The 15,886-nt window shown below is 41.8% G+C and overlaps 2 protein-coding genes across 5 annotated transcripts; both read right to left on the bottom strand.

The window, feature by feature from the left end:
• Window positions 1-428: 428 nt before the first annotated feature.
• On the bottom strand, window positions 429-2,809 carry LOC123491424 (CB1 cannabinoid receptor-interacting protein 1-like). 2 transcript variants are annotated; one of them, XM_045222178.1, is made up of 4 exons: window positions 2,325-2,809; window positions 1,606-1,750; window positions 1,298-1,333; window positions 429-868 (listed from the first exon to the last, which is right to left on the bottom strand). In XM_045222178.1, exons 1-4 carry the CDS (start codon window positions 2,504-2,506, stop codon window positions 794-796), a joined length of 438 nt encoding a protein of 145 aa, XP_045078113.1. In that variant the 5' UTR covers window positions 2,507-2,809; the 3' UTR covers window positions 429-793. The 2 variants fall into 2 exon arrangements, with proteins under 2 accessions (XP_045078113.1, XP_045078112.1); XM_045222177.1 differs by having other exon boundaries at window positions 776-1,333; window positions 2,325-2,685.
• An 8,505-nt stretch (window positions 2,810-11,314) lies between these two features.
• LOC121572405 (F-box only protein 48) lies at window positions 11,315-14,577 on the bottom strand. 3 transcript variants are annotated; one of them, XM_041884463.2, is made up of 3 exons: window positions 14,490-14,577; window positions 11,949-12,287; window positions 11,315-11,736 (listed from the first exon to the last, which is right to left on the bottom strand). In XM_041884463.2, exons 2-3 carry the CDS (start codon window positions 12,243-12,245, stop codon window positions 11,575-11,577), a joined length of 459 nt encoding a protein of 152 aa, XP_041740397.2. In that variant the 5' UTR covers window positions 12,246-12,287; window positions 14,490-14,577; the 3' UTR covers window positions 11,315-11,574. The 3 variants fall into 3 exon arrangements, with proteins under 3 accessions (XP_041740397.2, XP_041740398.2, XP_041740399.2); XM_041884464.2 differs by having other exon boundaries at window positions 14,486-14,560; XM_041884465.2 differs by lacking the exon at window positions 14,490-14,577 and adding an exon at window positions 12,996-13,119.
• Window positions 14,578-15,886: the final 1,309 nt, after the last annotated feature.

Raw genomic sequence — 15,886 nt, 5'->3', positions numbered from 1 at the left:
AAGGGGAATAGGGGGAGGTGCGACTATACAGTGCATCCGGGTACTCTGTCTATTTCTTTTAACGTATGAATGCCAACCATGTATTGTTACATTTACATAAAATTGTAGCCTATCCATCAATAAAAAATGTAAGCGATGAGTTTAATGCTTTTCGACGTAGGCCTATTTCCTCATCCATTTTCTAAATGTAGACCTATGCACTAATGTTTAAATATGTGGAAAAATCGACCAGTGAAAATGAATGCCACACCTACAGGCTTGCCCATAAAGATGTATGGTTGTGAGATTGACTATTGCAGCTTTCTCTTTCACAGGCTTGAATAGCCATACTGTACTAGATTTATTTACTTCCACACTTTTCAATTACATCTATAACAAAACGGAACATTTTAGGCAATCTGATATCATTTTGCATCTGAAGAACAAAACCTTTAGGCATAGGTTTATTCAGCCATACATTTACAGACAAAACTGAGACAAAACAATGATAGCGACCCACAACATAACAAGAATAGAAGCACTTAATAGATTCTAGAATATGGATATCTCCATAAAATAATATAGAAGTTAACAAAAAAACTGTCTCACCCCTTTATAGACTAATCACAATTGTGCTGTTCAGAAGTAGACAGCTAAACTGTTCAAATGATTAAACAACACTAGAACTAACACATAGGATAACACAAGGATAAGAGCGTCTGCTAAATGACTAAAATGTAAATGTAAATGTTAATATAATGTCAATATATTCATACAACTCACATCACACACACCTCACAGGTAATAAGTCAGATTAGATACATTTCCACCCGCAGCTGTCTTCAATCCTGGTCCAGGAGGGCCACAGCTTCAGCTCGTGTGGCCAGAGCTGAAAGTCAACAGAGCAGATGTTGTATAGCTGTGATTCCCAATGATATTGCTGATAATAACCTGACTATGTGTCTCGATTAAAACCAATCAAGAACAACCCCCGAGATCAGCATGGTAGATAACTGCCCCCCTCTCTCTAAAACAGACAATGATGGTGCTCAGTGACTTGAAACGCATGCCTACAGTAAGGCTTTTTCCCCTTAAGTTGATGGTAAAAGAGTTATTGTGTGCAACTCATCTCCTCTGCTTGTTTTTCTTCCGTTACTGGGTATTGGAAGGATGAGTTGATTGGTGCTCCTCAATTGAACACCTCTTTGTTGATCCACATCAGGCTGCGCGTCTCATTGGGCTTGCATTCGTACTCGATATTGGTGAATTTGTTCCCAAACTGGCATTGGTCTCGCTTGTAGTAGTTGTAGTACTTTACCTGCCATATTGTCTCGAATTGGCCCGCCTTTCCAAACTGACACAAAAACACACAGAGAAAAGAAAGACATTCATTGAAGGGACTCAATCAGATTATGCTGTAGAATAGCACATTTCTTACAACAAATGCATTTAAAAATGCCTGATAAGAGTTTTGATGAGTTATTGGTGATGATATCACTCTTTTGAGTTAGGTCTAAATATGAGAAAATTTACATTTATATTGCCAGAAGACACCACTTAATTATCAATAACTCAGTTAGTTACGGCTTAATTATACAATTAGGATGAAATATTCTACTGGATTACCTCTATGCTGACTTGGACAGGTTGCCTGTCCCCACTCTTGGTGTGAGGCACTCCCTCTGTGTCATACTGTCCATGGTAAACGACTGACTCCTCATCTTTGGACTGCTGCTCCAGAGGGAGGGTGATACCTCCGATGTTCATGGTGCTGGGAATCGTGAAACAGACCCTTTAGTTAGTGGGCATCATTCCCAACCTCACCCAATGGGCCTGTAGCCTACCTGATTATATGCTAATGGCAGACCAATTTTAACTTTATTTTAGCTTGTTTGTTTGATTTTCCATCGGCAGCTTTCTGTCATCACCGTCCTTGATTTGATTAAAAATGCATTCACACACCACGTCAACACATTATTTATTAACGCAGAATATCGGGTAGGCCCCCAGATGGCTACTGTAGCCTATGCTATTGCATCCAGGCTGTAGCTTATGCATTGTAAAATAGCCTGTAAGATATAAGGGGTATGCAGATATACATTTGCAGTCAACCCATTTGGAGATACAGTACCATGCAGATACATAGGCCTATACGTCAGAAAAAAAACATTTGATCAAACACTCTGGGAAGGCAGGATATAGCGCCTGCATCAGGCTGCATCCACAGACGCCTGGGCTATAATAAGACTGACTGGTGAATTTAATTTGAGTGTATTGTAAACGAATTCAATACTACTAATGCAAATTTCCAGTGGTTTTCTTGATTTAGAGTGTTTTCTACTTACGTGGCATCAGCATTGCCCGGCTTCATAACCACCTCAACCTTATACTTCGATCCTGTAAGCAATTTTACTGTCCTGCTCTGGCCGAATCTGGTCCCATCCACCTTGAAAAACACCGGTCCATCATTCGGTTGAATTTTTAGCGCGATAGCAATATTTATAATCGGTGGAACATCGTCGACCATGATTGAAATGTAGCCTATTATGGTCTCGGGGGCCCCCTATAATTATTAAAGAGAAAGCGGAATGATGCAGCGATGGTGTATTTCCAACCGCACCAGAGAGAGGATGCTGTGACGTGTATAGCTGGCGAAAAGTGTAAAATCACTAATAATGATGGCTGCATCCCTCCTACACAGTTCCTCACTGAGGATAATCACCATACGGATTAAAATTATCCATAGCCTTCTGCCATAGATAGTCCTACAAATAAAGATCTGATCTGAATGCACGTAATTATACACTGAATTTACAAACCATTAGGAACACCTTCCTAATATTGAGTTGCACCCTCTTTTGCCCTCATAACAGCCTCAATTCGTCGGGGCATTGACTACAAGGTTTCGAAAGCGTTCCACAGGGATGCTCAAACCGGTGCGCATGGCACCTACGTCCATACCCGGTTCAAAGGCACTTACAGTGCCTTCAGAAAGTATTCACACCCCTTGAATTTTTAAAAAATGTGTTGTGTTACAGCCTGAATTTAAAATGGATTACATTGAGATTTTGTGTCACTGGCCTACACACAATACCCCATAATGTCAAAGTGGAATAAGGTTTTTACACATTTTACAAATGAAAAGCTGAAATGTCTTTAGCCAATAAGTATTCAACCCCTTTGTTAGGGCAAGCCCAAATAATTTCAGGAGTAAAAATGTCACATAAGTTGCATGGACTCACTCTGTGTGCAATAATATTGTTAAACATGATTTTCGAATGACTACCTCATCTCTGTACCACACACATACTATTATCTGTAAGGTCCATCAGTCGAGCAGTGAATTTCAAACACAGATTCAACCACAAAGACCAGAGAGGTTTTCCAATGCCTCGCAAAGAAGGGCACCTATTGGTAGATGGGTAAAAAATATCCCTTTGAGCATGGTGAAGTTTTAATTACACACTGGATGGTGTATCAATACACACAGTCACTACAAAGATACAGGTGTCCTTTCTAACTCAGTTGCCGGAGAGGAAGGAAACCGCTCAGGGATTTCACCATGAGGCCAATGATGACTTAAAACAATTAGAGCTTAATGGCTGTGATAGGAGACAACTGAGGATGGGTCAACAACATTGTAGTTACTCCTCAATATTAACTTAAATGACAGAGTGAAAAGAAGGAACAGAATACAAATATTCCACTAACCTACAGTGCATTTGGAAAGTATTCAGACCCGTTGACTTTTTCCACATTTTGTTACATTACAGCCTTATTCTAAAATTGATTAAATTGTTTTTTCCCCTCTTCAATCTACACACAATACCCCATAATGACAAAGCAAAAACAGGGTTTTAGAAATGTTCGCAAATGTATTAAAAACAACTAAATTAACTATTACATTTACATAAGTATTAAGACCCTTTACTCAGTACTTTGTTGAAGCACCTTTGGCAGCGATTACAGCCTCAAGTCTTCTTGGGTATGACGCTACAAGCTTGGCACACCTGTATTTGTGCCAAGCATGATGCTGCCACCACCATACTTCCCCGTAGGGATAGTGCCAGGTTTCCTCCAGGCGTGACGCTTGGCATTCAGGTCAAAAAGTTCAGTCTTAGTTTCTCAGATCAGAGAATCTTGTTTCTCATGGTCTGAGAGTCCTTTAGGTGCCTTTTGGCAAACTCCAAGCGGGCTGTCATGTACCTTTTACTGAGGATTGGCTTCCGTCTGGCCAATCTACCATAAAGGCCTGATTTGTGGAGTGCTGCAGAGATGGTTGTCCTTCTGGAAGGTTCTCATATCTCCACAGAGGAACTCTGGAGCTCTGTCAGAGTGATCATCGGGTTCTTGGTCACCTCCATGACCAAGGCCCTTCTCCCCCGATTGCTCAGTTTAGCTGGGTGGCCAGCTCTAGGAAGAGTCTTGGTTGTTCCAAACTTCTTCCATTTAAGAATGATGGTGGCCACTGTGTTCTTGGGGACCTTCAATGCAGCAGAAATGTTTTGGTATCCTTCCCCAGATCTGTGACTTGACACAATCCTGTCTCGGAGCTCTACGGACAATTCCTTCGACCTCATGGCTTAGTTTTTGCTCTGACATGCATTGTCAACCATGGGACCTTATATAGACAGGTGTGTCTTTCCTGCAACCCACCTCACTCAATGTGGAATGGATTCTATTATTGACTTACCTTTTATCTAGAATCTCCAGTTGAAACTAGTTAGCCAGCTAACTAGCTACTTGCTATTAGCCACAGTTAGCGGTATTTCACCCAGAACATTGGATTTTTCTGCCGGAATAATTTAATCACTGGACATTAATCACCGGATCGCAACTAGCTAGCCGCAACCGAATGGATGTTGCTGTTTGGCTAATCACCACTGCCCCCGATGCAAGCACCAGTTAGCCTCGAGCTAGCCTAGAGCCAGGCCCATATCGCGGCTATCTACCTCTCGGTCTACCGGACGGGAGTAGCCAGCTAACTAGCTACTTGCTATCAGCTACCGTTAGCGGTTTTTCACCATTGTCCGTGGCCTGCACCACCTACCAGCCAGCTCTAGCCTGGACTATTATTCGGCCAGTCTGCACTGTCTGCACAGCGCGTTATCGACCCAGAACGTATCAGTTTTTCTGCCGGAATCACTGGACCTTTAACTCCGGATTCATCGCTACCAGCTAGCTGCAACAAAATGGACGTTGTGGTTTGGCTAATCATCCTGAGCTAGGCCCATCTCCTGGCTATCTATCTCTCTGTCAACCGGACGGGACCACCTAGTGTTGACACAGAGCCCCGCCGATCCTACACGACTGGTCTGCCGACGAAATCGTCTGATGTGGTTACAACAGGCTTCCCGTTACGACGTCGACCACGAAGATTCCATCTGCTAGCCCCGGCCCGCTAGCACACGCTAGCCATGGCCTCTTGCTCGCTAGTGCTTTAGCAGCCCCCGAACTACCTCCGAACTATCCTATTGCTGTTCACCGGACCTTATGATAACTCAGCTATACAGCTGATGCCTGCTGGACTGTTCCTTTTTACGGTACCACATCCTGTTTATGTTTAGCCTCAGCCCAAACTGTGTCGTCATTACCAGCTGTTGTCTTAGCTCTCTGAAATTACACCTGTGATTGCTTTATGCCTCTCTCCCATGTCAATATGTTTAGCTTATTGTTGTTTCGGTTATTTCTAATTGTACTATTTCACTGTAGATCCCCCAGCCCAGCTAAACCTGCCTTAGATAGCTCCTTTGTCCCACCCCCCATACACGTGGAGACCGACTCAATTGGTGCCTCCAGTGATGCTATCTCTTTCATTGTTACCCAACGCTTAGGTTTACCTCCACTTTACTCATATCCTTCCATATCCTTGTCTGTACATAATGCCCTGAATCTTTTCTACAACGCCCGGAAATCTGCCCCCTTTATTCTATGTACCCAACGCACTAGAAGACCAGTTCTTAAAGCCTTTAGCCGTATCCTTGTTCTAGTCCTCCTCTGTTCCTCTGGTGATGTAGAGGTTAACCCAGGCTCTACAGCCCCCAGTATCACTCCTACTCCCCAGGCGCTATCATTTGTTGACTTCTGTAATCGCAAAAGCCTTGGTTTCTTGGATGTTAATATCAGAAGTCTACTTCCTAAGTTTGAGTTATTCACTGCGTTAGCACACTCCGCCAACCCTGATGTTCTAGCAGTGTCTGAATCCTGGCTTAGGAATTCTGAAATTTCCATCCCCAACTATAACATTTTCCGTCTAGATAGAAATGCCAAAGGGGGTGGAGTTGCAATCTACTGTAGAGAGAGCCTGCAGAGCTCTATCATACTATCCAGGTCTGTGCCCAAACAGTTTGAGCTTCTACTTCTAAAAATCCACCTTTCCAGAAATAAGTCTCTCACTGTTGCCGCTTGCTACAGACCCCCCTCAGCCCCCAGCTGTGCCCTGGACACCATATGTGAATTGATTGCCCCCCATTTATCCTCAGAGTTCGTACTGCTTGGTGACCTAAATTGGGATATGCTTAACACCCCGGCCATCCTACAATCCAAACTAGATGCCCTCAATCTCACACAAATTATCAACGAACCTACCAGGTACAACCCTAAATCCGTAAACATCGGTACCCTCATAGATATCATCCTGACTAACTTACCCTCTAAATACACCTCCGCTGTCTTCAACCAGGATCTCAGCGATCACTGCCTTATTGCCTGCGTCCGTAGCGGGTCCGCTGTCAAACGACCACCCCTCATCACTGTCAAACGCTCCCTAAAACACTTTAGCGAGCAGGCCTTCCTAATTGACCTGGCCCAGGTATCCTGGATGGATATAGATCTCATTCCGTCAGTAGAGGATGCCTGGTTGTTCTTTAAAAGTAATTTCCTCTCAATCTTAAATAAACATGCCCCATTCAAAAAATACAGAACTAAGAACAGATATAGCCCCTGGTTCTCCTCAGACTTGACTGCCCTTGACCAGCACAAAAACATCCTGTGGCGTACTGCATTAGCATCAAACAGCCCCCGCGATATGCAACTTTTCAGGGAAGTTAGGAACCAATATACACAAGCAGTCAGGAAAGCAAAGGCTAACTTTTTCAAACAGAAATTTGCATCCTGTAGCACTAACTCCAAAAAGTTTTGGGACACTGTAAAGTCCATGGAGAATAAGAGCACTTCCTCCCAGCTTCCCACTGCACTGAGGCTAGGAAACACTATCACCACCGATAAATCTACAATAATCGAGAATTTCAACAAGCATTTTGCTACGGCTGGCCATGCTTTCCACCTGGCCACCACTACCCCGGCCACCAACTCTGCACCCTCCGCTGCAACTTGCCCATGCCCCCCCGCCGCTTCTCCTTCACACAAATTCAGACAGCTGATGTTCTGCAAAATCTGGACCCCTACAAATCAGCTGGGCTAGACAATCTGGACCCTTTCTTTCTAAAACTAGCCGCCGAAATTGTCGCAACCCCTATTACTAGCCTGTTCAACCTCTCTTTCGTAACGTCTGAGATCCCCAGAGATTGGAAAGCTGCCGCAGTCATCCCCCTCTTCAAAGGAGGTGACACTCTAGATCCAAACTGTTACAGACCTATATCCATCCTGCCCTGCCTTTCGAAAGTATTTGAAAGCCAAGTTAACAAACAGATCACCGACCATTTCGAATCCCACCGTACCTTCTCCGCTATGCAATCCGGTTTCCGAGCTGGTCATGGGTGCACTTCAGCCACACTCAAGGTCCTAAACGATATTATAACCGCGATCGATAATAGACAGTACTGTGCAGCCATCTTCATCGACCTGGCCAAGGCTTTCGACTCTGTCAACCACCGCATTCTTATTGGCAGACTAAATAGCCTTGGTTTCTCAAATGACGGCCTCGCCTGGTTCACCAACTACTTCTCAGATAGAGTTCAATGTGTCAAATCGGAGGGCCTGTTGTCTGGACCTATGGCAGTCTCTATGGGGGTGCCACAGGGTTCAATTCTTGGGCCGACTCTTTTCTCCGTGTATATCAATGATGTCGCTCTTGCTGCTGGTGACTCTCAGATCCACCTCTACGCAGACGACACCATTTTGTATACATTTGGCCCTTCATTGGACACTGTGTTAACAAACCTCCAAACGAGCTTCAATGCCATACAACACTCCTTCAGTAGCCTCCAACTGCTCTTAAACACTAGTAAAACTAAATGCATGCTCTTCAATCGAACGCTGCTGGCACCCGCCCACCCGACTAGAATCACTACTCTCGACAGGTCTGACCTAGAGTATGTGGACAACTACAAATACCTAGGTGTCTGGTTAGACTGTAAACTCTCCTTCCAGACTCACATTAAGAATCTCCAATCCAAAGTTAAATCTAGAATCGGCTTCCTATTTCACAACAAAGCCTCCTTCACTCATGCTGCCAAACATGCCCTCGTAAAACTGACTATCCTACCGATCCTTGACTTCGGCGATGTCATTTACAAAATAGCCTCCAACACTCTACTCAGCAAATTGGATGTAGTCTATCACAGTGCCATCCGTTTTGTCTCCAAAGCCCCATACACTACCCACCACTGTGACCTGTACGTTCTTGTTGGCTGGTCCTCACTACAGGTTCGTCGTCAAAACCACTGGCTCCAGGCAATCTATAAATCACTGCTAGGCAAATCCCCGCCTTATCTTAGCTCATTGGTCACCATAGCAGCACCCACCCGTAGTCTGCGCTCCAGCAGGTATATCTCACTGGTCATCCCCAAAACCAACACCTCCTTTGGCCGCCATTCCTTCCAGTTCTCTGCTGCCAATGACTGGAACAAATTGCAAAAATCTCTGAAGCTGGAGACTCTTATCTCCCTCACTAACTTTAAGCATCAGTTGTAAGAGCACCTTACCGATCACTGCACCTGTACACAGCCCATCTGTAATTAGCCCACCCAACTACCTCATCCCTATATTGTTATTTATTTTGCTCTTTTGCACCCCAGTATCTCTATTTGCACATCATCTCTTGCACATCTATCATTCCAGTGTCAATACTAATTGTAATTATTTTGCACTATAGCCTATTTATTGCCTTACCTCCATAACTTTTTATTTATTTTTATTTATAACTTGCTACATTTGCACACACCGTATATATATATTTTCTGTTGTATTTTTTTGACTTTATGTTTTTTTACCCCATATGTAACTCTGTGTTGTTGTTTTTATCGCACTGCTTTGCTTTACCTTGGCCAGGTCGCAGTTGTAAATGAGAACTTGTTCTCGACTGGCTTACCTGGTTAAATAAAGGTTAAATAAAAAATAAAATAAAGAAATGATCAATGGAAACAGGATGCACCGGAGCTCAATTGAGTTTCATAGCAAAGGGTCTGAATACTTATCTAAATAAGGTATCTGTTGTTGTTTAAAAAAATATATATATGGGGTATTGTGTGTAGATTGATGAGGAAAACAATTAACTTAATCCATTTTAGAATAAGGCTATAATGTAACAAAATGTGGAAAAGTCAAGGGGTCTGAATACTTTCCGAATGCACCGTAAATGAAAGAGTGAAAAGAAGGAAGCCTGTACAGAATAAACATATTCCAAAACATGCATTGTGTTTGCAATAAGGCACTAAAGTAAAACAGAAAAACATGTGGCAAATAAATGAACTTTATGTCCTGAATACAAAGCGTTATGTTTGGGGCAAATCCAACACAACACATCACTGAGTACCACTCTTCATATTTTCAAGCATGGTGGTGGCTGCATCATGTTATGGGTATGCTTGTCATCGGCAAGAACTAAGGAGTATTTTAGGATGAAAATAAGCACAGGCAAAATCGTAGAGGAAAACCTGGTTTAGTCTGCTTTCCAACAGACACTCAGAGTCAAATATACCCTGGAGTTACAAAGATGACATTGAATGTTCCTGAGTGGCCTAGTTACAGTTTTGACTTAAATTGGCTTGAAAATCTATGGCAAGACTTGAAATTGGCTATCTAGCAATGCTCAAAAAACAACTTGACAGAGCTTGAAGAATTACAAAAAATATTAAAGGTGCAAATATTGTACGATCCAGGTGTGCAAAGCTCCTATGACTTACCCAGAAAGACTCACAGCTGTAATCGCTGCCAAAGGTGATTATAACATGTATTGGGGTGTGAATACTTATGTAAATTAGATATATCTGTATTTAAAAAAAGTTTAAATAAAATAAATACTAATACATTTCTAAAAACATGTTTTCACTTTGTCATTATGGGGTATTGTGTGTAGATGGGTAAGAATAAAAAAATTGAATCAATTTTGAATTCAGGCTGTAACACAACAAAATGTGGAACAAGTCAAGGGGTATGAATACTTTCTGAAGGCACTGCAAATCTTTGTCTTGCCCATTCACCCTCTGAATGGCACACATACACAATCCATGTCTCTTAAAAATAATATTTTAACCTGTCTCCTCACCTTCATCCACACTGATTGAAGTGGATTTAACAGGTGACATCAATAAGAGATCATAGCTTTCACCTGGATTCACCTGGTCATTCCTTGTCATGGAAAGAGCTTTGTACACTCAGTGTATTTTGTTTTTAGGTTTTTCGATGGTGTTTCTGGTTGCTATATGCTTTGCATGGACATACCGGCAGGATGTAGGCCAACACACTGTATTAAACTATAAAACAACAATTAACAATTGAGGGTGAACTATCCTAATGCGCGATGTCTGAATCCATTCATTTGAATATTGTTAGCTATCCCTGTACGAAGTGCTGACATTGGATCTTGTTCGAAACCTTAGAAAGTCTGTCAATTGATTCGAATTGACCCTGTCCAGGCTGCTGAAATAGTGGAACTTTGTTAAAGAACCTTCAAAAGTGTAGCCCGAAGTTTCATTGCTGTTTAATTTGGGGATGTGGCTTTTGATACAGTGGCAGAGAGTTTAAATATGGCAATTTACTTTGTCTTTATAATTATGGTACTAACTACAATAATTGAATTAGACTATTGGAGATATTATGCACCACACCAGATTTGTTTGTGCATCAAAATCATGATGTCTCTCAATGAATGTATGTGATCCGTGGTGATATAGCCTACAGTGAGTGAGTAATACATGTACATGCATGGATGTACATAAAGTGAACACATGAACAGTCATGTAAAAATGTATTCAAATAGCAAATATAGGGCTCCAGCCCCATATATCTGATACAGTGCATTATGAGTATTATTGTATACAGTATAACTCAAATTAGAAGTCAACCAAAGGTGTTTAAATAGCTAATAAATACTGACAAATAGCAAAAGTGCTTCACTTTAGTGCTATACTATAAACAAAGATGTAAGCGCAAATGAACATCTTAATGACCCCACTTTATTCAGTGTAATGAAAGAACAATTGTATCACTGATTTAGGAATTCTTTAAAGGGTATCCATATTTCTAGCCTACCATATATTAATGTATAACAAAAAATATATACAAGTTTGTGATTATTAACCATAATCACATTTAAAAACAGAATAAAGGTATAAAACACATCAATAAGTGCTTAAGACATAATTATAAAAGAAAATCTAAAGAGTTCACTCATATCTCTTTACAGCATTGCATCTATCTCTCCAGCTCTGCTTCCAGAATCTCACCCCAAGTCTCGACATCCAATGAGCACATGTTCCTGTCCAGTAGTTCATCAGCAGAACGAATGTTGCTGTATCGTCCCCTTAACCATTCGCTCTTCAGAAAGCCTCTCCTGTAGTTCCGCACCAGGGTGACCTAATAAGAAAGAATTAAGTCATGACAAAGGCCTGTGTTATTGAGATAAATGACACTCATCCAAATAGCATTATTGTGTTAATGTTTTGTAAGGGGGATGTGATGTCTATGATACGTCTATGATATTTGCGATCTGGCAATGATGTTGTAGGCAGGCATTCCAGTAGTCTAGCATAATTGAGGTGAAGATATTTTAAAACCAACAGTCCCACCTTCCATGACAGTCCATTCTGTATGTCCCCATCAATCTCCTGTTGACAGAAAGCTTGCACAGTCAGGCAGTGATTCCTCCAGAGGTGGTCGCTGTCTTCAATGATGTGGTGCCACAGTTTGCAGGTCAACAATGCACTACATAAGCTGTCAATGTCCAGTTCGCTGAAAATCTTCAAGCTCATTTCCGTGGGCAGCATTTCGGCAAAGTTGTGTTGGCATGTCTCTGTGGCAGAGGTCAAAGTGGGCCTTCTTTCAGAGACAAAATAGGCATTGGAGTTCCTTTTGGAGACATACATGCTGCATAGTTCTGTGTCCCACACTTTGATTTAGCAGTGGCCCTGTGAAAGAGTTTTATAATGAGCAAGTGGTGTTGCTGAGAGGGAAAGGTGCAGCAAAAACAATGATTATAAAGGCTTAATACCTATACCTAGCTACCTGTTCAATTAATTCAGGTCTAGGTGCCTAGTACTCGGGGTTGTTTCTGTACAGGGCCATATATGGGTCTGGGTCAATGCAATGGACTAGCTCTGGGGCTTGCTTGCCATGGTTTTGTTAGCCATTTAACGTTAGCTAGCTAGGACACGTCGACTTCATGGCTTACAACTAGAAGCACTTGCCACTCTTATTCTTGGTTAGAATGCAAAGTAGCAAGTAAGCTATCTAGCTAGCAACATTAACGATTTGTGTAAATTAACTGACCACCAACATTTGCATTAAGCATGCTGCCAGCTAATACCACACCAGGTGCGTGAAACGAGCGCAGCTAGCAAGCTACTTATACTTGAGATAGCTAGCCAGGCCCGATTCGATTGCACTCGGCGTGGTGTAGTTTGCCTGATATTTTGTCAATTTCGTTGTGTCAAATACATTGTAAAGCTTTATTAGACGAGATATGAACATTGCATTCCCATATGTTACGTTTGATACCGGAGCTCCGAGGCATGCATAGAAATCTCTAAGCAGTGTACTTCAAAGCAGTGTGCCGATGCATCAATCGCTTTATCAGAAGTACGTGATCAATGATGTTTATTTAGTCTAACAACCACCTGATTGGTTTCGGTTTTATTATAGCTCAGTCAAAGACGGTAGAGTATGGTAGGCAGAAACAGCTTCTCCAATAGAAATCCCAGATCACACTTTTTTTGTTTTTTTTTTCACACTTGTAGGCGATGTCATGGCGACGTTGGCTAGCTAAGGGAATGTGCAGAAACACGTCATCGGGGCTAAAGGTCGTCTCGCTGTCAACTCAAAGCAGTGTTGCCATGTTCGTTGGTTTCCCGCCAAATTGGGCTACTTTGAAAACGATGTCGGGGGTGAAAATTTATTGGTCGCGGGTGGCGGGTTTTTGAGCTCCTTCTTGGAATTTCACTTAAAAAATATATATTTCACTGTGACCTGCTGCTGCTGTGAATGAGTGGTGGAGAGCAGGAGGGGTGTGTGTGCGTTGAGAGCACTGGTTGAGAGAGTGCTGCAGCCCTATCGCAAATGTATCATTCTCCACATTTAATTCAGTTTCATTGTGGACTGTTCCCTGAAATGAGACGTTGGCATGTTGGCCTATCAGAGCCTATAGGCTACCTGCATCTAGCTCAGTAAACCATGGCAAAGTTATAAACCCTGATTTTAGTCAGTAGCCAATTAAAATCTCGCAAATAGGCCATTTATAACGGTTTGTAGTCTTAACATCTGGCACATAATAACGGCACAATTGCCAGAAAATAGCCCAACATTCATTTTTTGAAGTTCGTCCAAGTGTTTCTTGCACAGAGATTTCGAGATCCTCTGTCCAACTTTTATCACTCAAACTCTCCTGTCGGATGTACAAACGGGATTTATTTACAATTATAAACTAGGTGGTTTGAGCCCTGAATGCTGATTGGTATATCAGACGTGTACCATGGAAAAAACGTACTTTTTACTGTTCTAATTATGTTGGTAAGCAGTTTATAAGGTACAGGGGTTTGTGGTATATACCACGGTTAATAAGGGCTGGTCTTTGTGGTATATGGCCAATATACCACGGCTAAGGGCTGTTCTTTGTGGTATATGGCCAATATACCACGGCTAAGGGCTATGTCCCAACGAACAGCCCTTAGCCGTGGTATATTGGCCATATACCACACCTTCTCGGGCCTTATTGCTTAATCATAGCAGTCAAAACAAGTTAAATCGAAATCCATTGATGGAAAATGTCTTGGGCTAGACATTTTTGCTAAACCTGGCAACCCTGACTCAAAGGCAGTCCTTCGATATAAAGTTGTGTTTGACGAAAATTAAAACCTTGCCTTTGTCATTCAAATCTAGGTTGTGCCTTTCCTTTACATTTCGAGAAAATTAACAACTAAGGAATAATTTTTCACTTCTCTCATTGACTAGTGAAACGTTACACAGTGTTGATCAAAGCCTCGCGTAACGAACCTACACAACTGTCAGGAAAGCCTCAATGCTTCACATGAAGCTTCGTTTCCCCATCACTATGCATTCCTGATTGTATTATCTGTTCAGATTAAAGAGTATGAAAGAACCAATCATTTACCTACCACAAATAATGTATCCACCTCCTTCACAGCTCACGGTTTAAATATCACTTCTTTCAGTTAAAAATCTTGTTTACTTCTTCTTCTTCAGTGGGGCTTATCGACGGTTGGCATCCAACGTTATGGTGCATTACCGCCACCTACTGTACTGGAGTGTGGGCCAGAGACAGGGAGAAACTAAATCCTACCTGCTAGCCCCGTTGCTCTTAAAAAAGATAACTAAATATTTGAGAGTATATATAATGACGTTCTACTCAATATACTCTTTAAACTAATTTCCTGTATCTCCTTCTCCCTCATACTAGATCTCATCCTCTCTCTTTCCCTCTGATACTGGCTACACTGTAGCAATGCATGCTCCACAGTCTCTGTTTCCTGACAATAATCACACTTTCCTGTTGGATGCTTTCCCATCACATTTAATGTCTCATTCAACTGGCTGTGTCCCACCCTTAATCTTGTAAAAATAGCCTCCTCTCTTCTGTCCCTTCCTGCCGTCCTCCCCTTTCCTCTGTACTTGAAATATACAGTGCCTTGCAAAAGTATTCATCCCCCTTGGCGTTTTCCCTATTTTGTTGCATTACAACCTGTAATTTAAATTGATTTTTATTTGGATATCATGTAATGGACATACACAAAATAGTCCAAATTGGTGAAGTGAAATGAAAAAAATAACTTGTTAAAAAAAATTCTAGAAAAATAAATAATGGAAAAGTGGTGCGTGCATATGTATTCACCCCCTTTGCTATGAAGCCCCTAAATAAGATCTGGTGCAACCAATTACTGTGGAGCTTTGCAGCTCCTTCAGGGTTATCTTTGGTCTCTTTGTTGCCTCTCTGATTAATGCCCTCCTTGCCCGGTCCGTGAGTTTTGGTGGGTGGCCCTCTCTTGGCAGGTTTGTTGTGGTGCCATATTCTTTCCATTTTTTAATAATGGATTTAATGGACCTCCGTGGGATGTTCAAAGTGTCTGATATTTTTTTATAACCCACCCTGATCTGTACTTCTCCACAACTTTGTCCATTACCTGTTTAGAGAGCTACTTGGTCTTCATGGTGCCACTTGCTTGGTGGTGCCCCTTGCTTAGTGGTGTTGCAGACTCTGGGGCCTTTCAGAACAGGTGTATATATACTGAGATCATGTGACAGATCATGTGACACTTAGATTACACACAGGTGGACTTTATTTAACTAATTATGTGACTTCTGAAGGTAATTGGTTGCACCAGATCTTATTTAGGGGCTTCATAGCAAAGGGGGTGAATACATATGCACGCACCACTTTTCCATTATTTATTTATCTATAATTTTTTTTAACAAGTTATTTTTTTCATTTCACTTCACCAATTTTGACTATTTTGTGTATGTCCATTACATGAAAATCAATTTAAATTACAGGTTG

This window comes from Coregonus clupeaformis, chromosome 8 (assembly GCF_020615455.1).
Source record: "Coregonus clupeaformis isolate EN_2021a chromosome 8, ASM2061545v1, whole genome shotgun sequence".
Taxonomy (NCBI): domain Eukaryota; kingdom Metazoa; phylum Chordata; class Actinopteri; order Salmoniformes; family Salmonidae; genus Coregonus; species Coregonus clupeaformis.
This window is presented reverse-complemented; position numbering and strand designations above follow the sequence as displayed.

What these genes read in the sequence shown, in the direction of transcription:
- LOC123491424 (XM_045222177.1), bottom strand. Translation starts at nt 2,506, where the DNA reads ATGGTCGACGATGTTCCACCGATTATAAATATTGCTATCGCGCTAAAA. An exon ending in CCGGGCAATGCTGATGCCAC is followed by an intron (nt 1,751 to 2,324) that starts GTAAGTAGAAAA and finishes CACGATTCCCAG; the next exon opens with CACCATGAACATCGGAGGTA. An exon ending in CTGTCCAAGTCAGCATAGAG is followed by an intron (nt 1,334 to 1,605) that starts GTAATCCAGTAG and finishes TTTTTGTGTCAG; the next exon opens with TTTGGAAAGGCGGGCCAATT.
- LOC121572405 (XM_041884463.2), bottom strand. Translation starts at nt 12,245, where the DNA reads ATGTATGTCTCCAAAAGGAACTCCAATGCCTATTTTGTCTCTGAAAGA. An exon ending in AGAATGGACTGTCATGGAAG is followed by an intron (nt 11,737 to 11,948) that starts GTGGGACTGTTG and finishes CTTTCTTATTAG; the next exon opens with GTCACCCTGGTGCGGAACTA.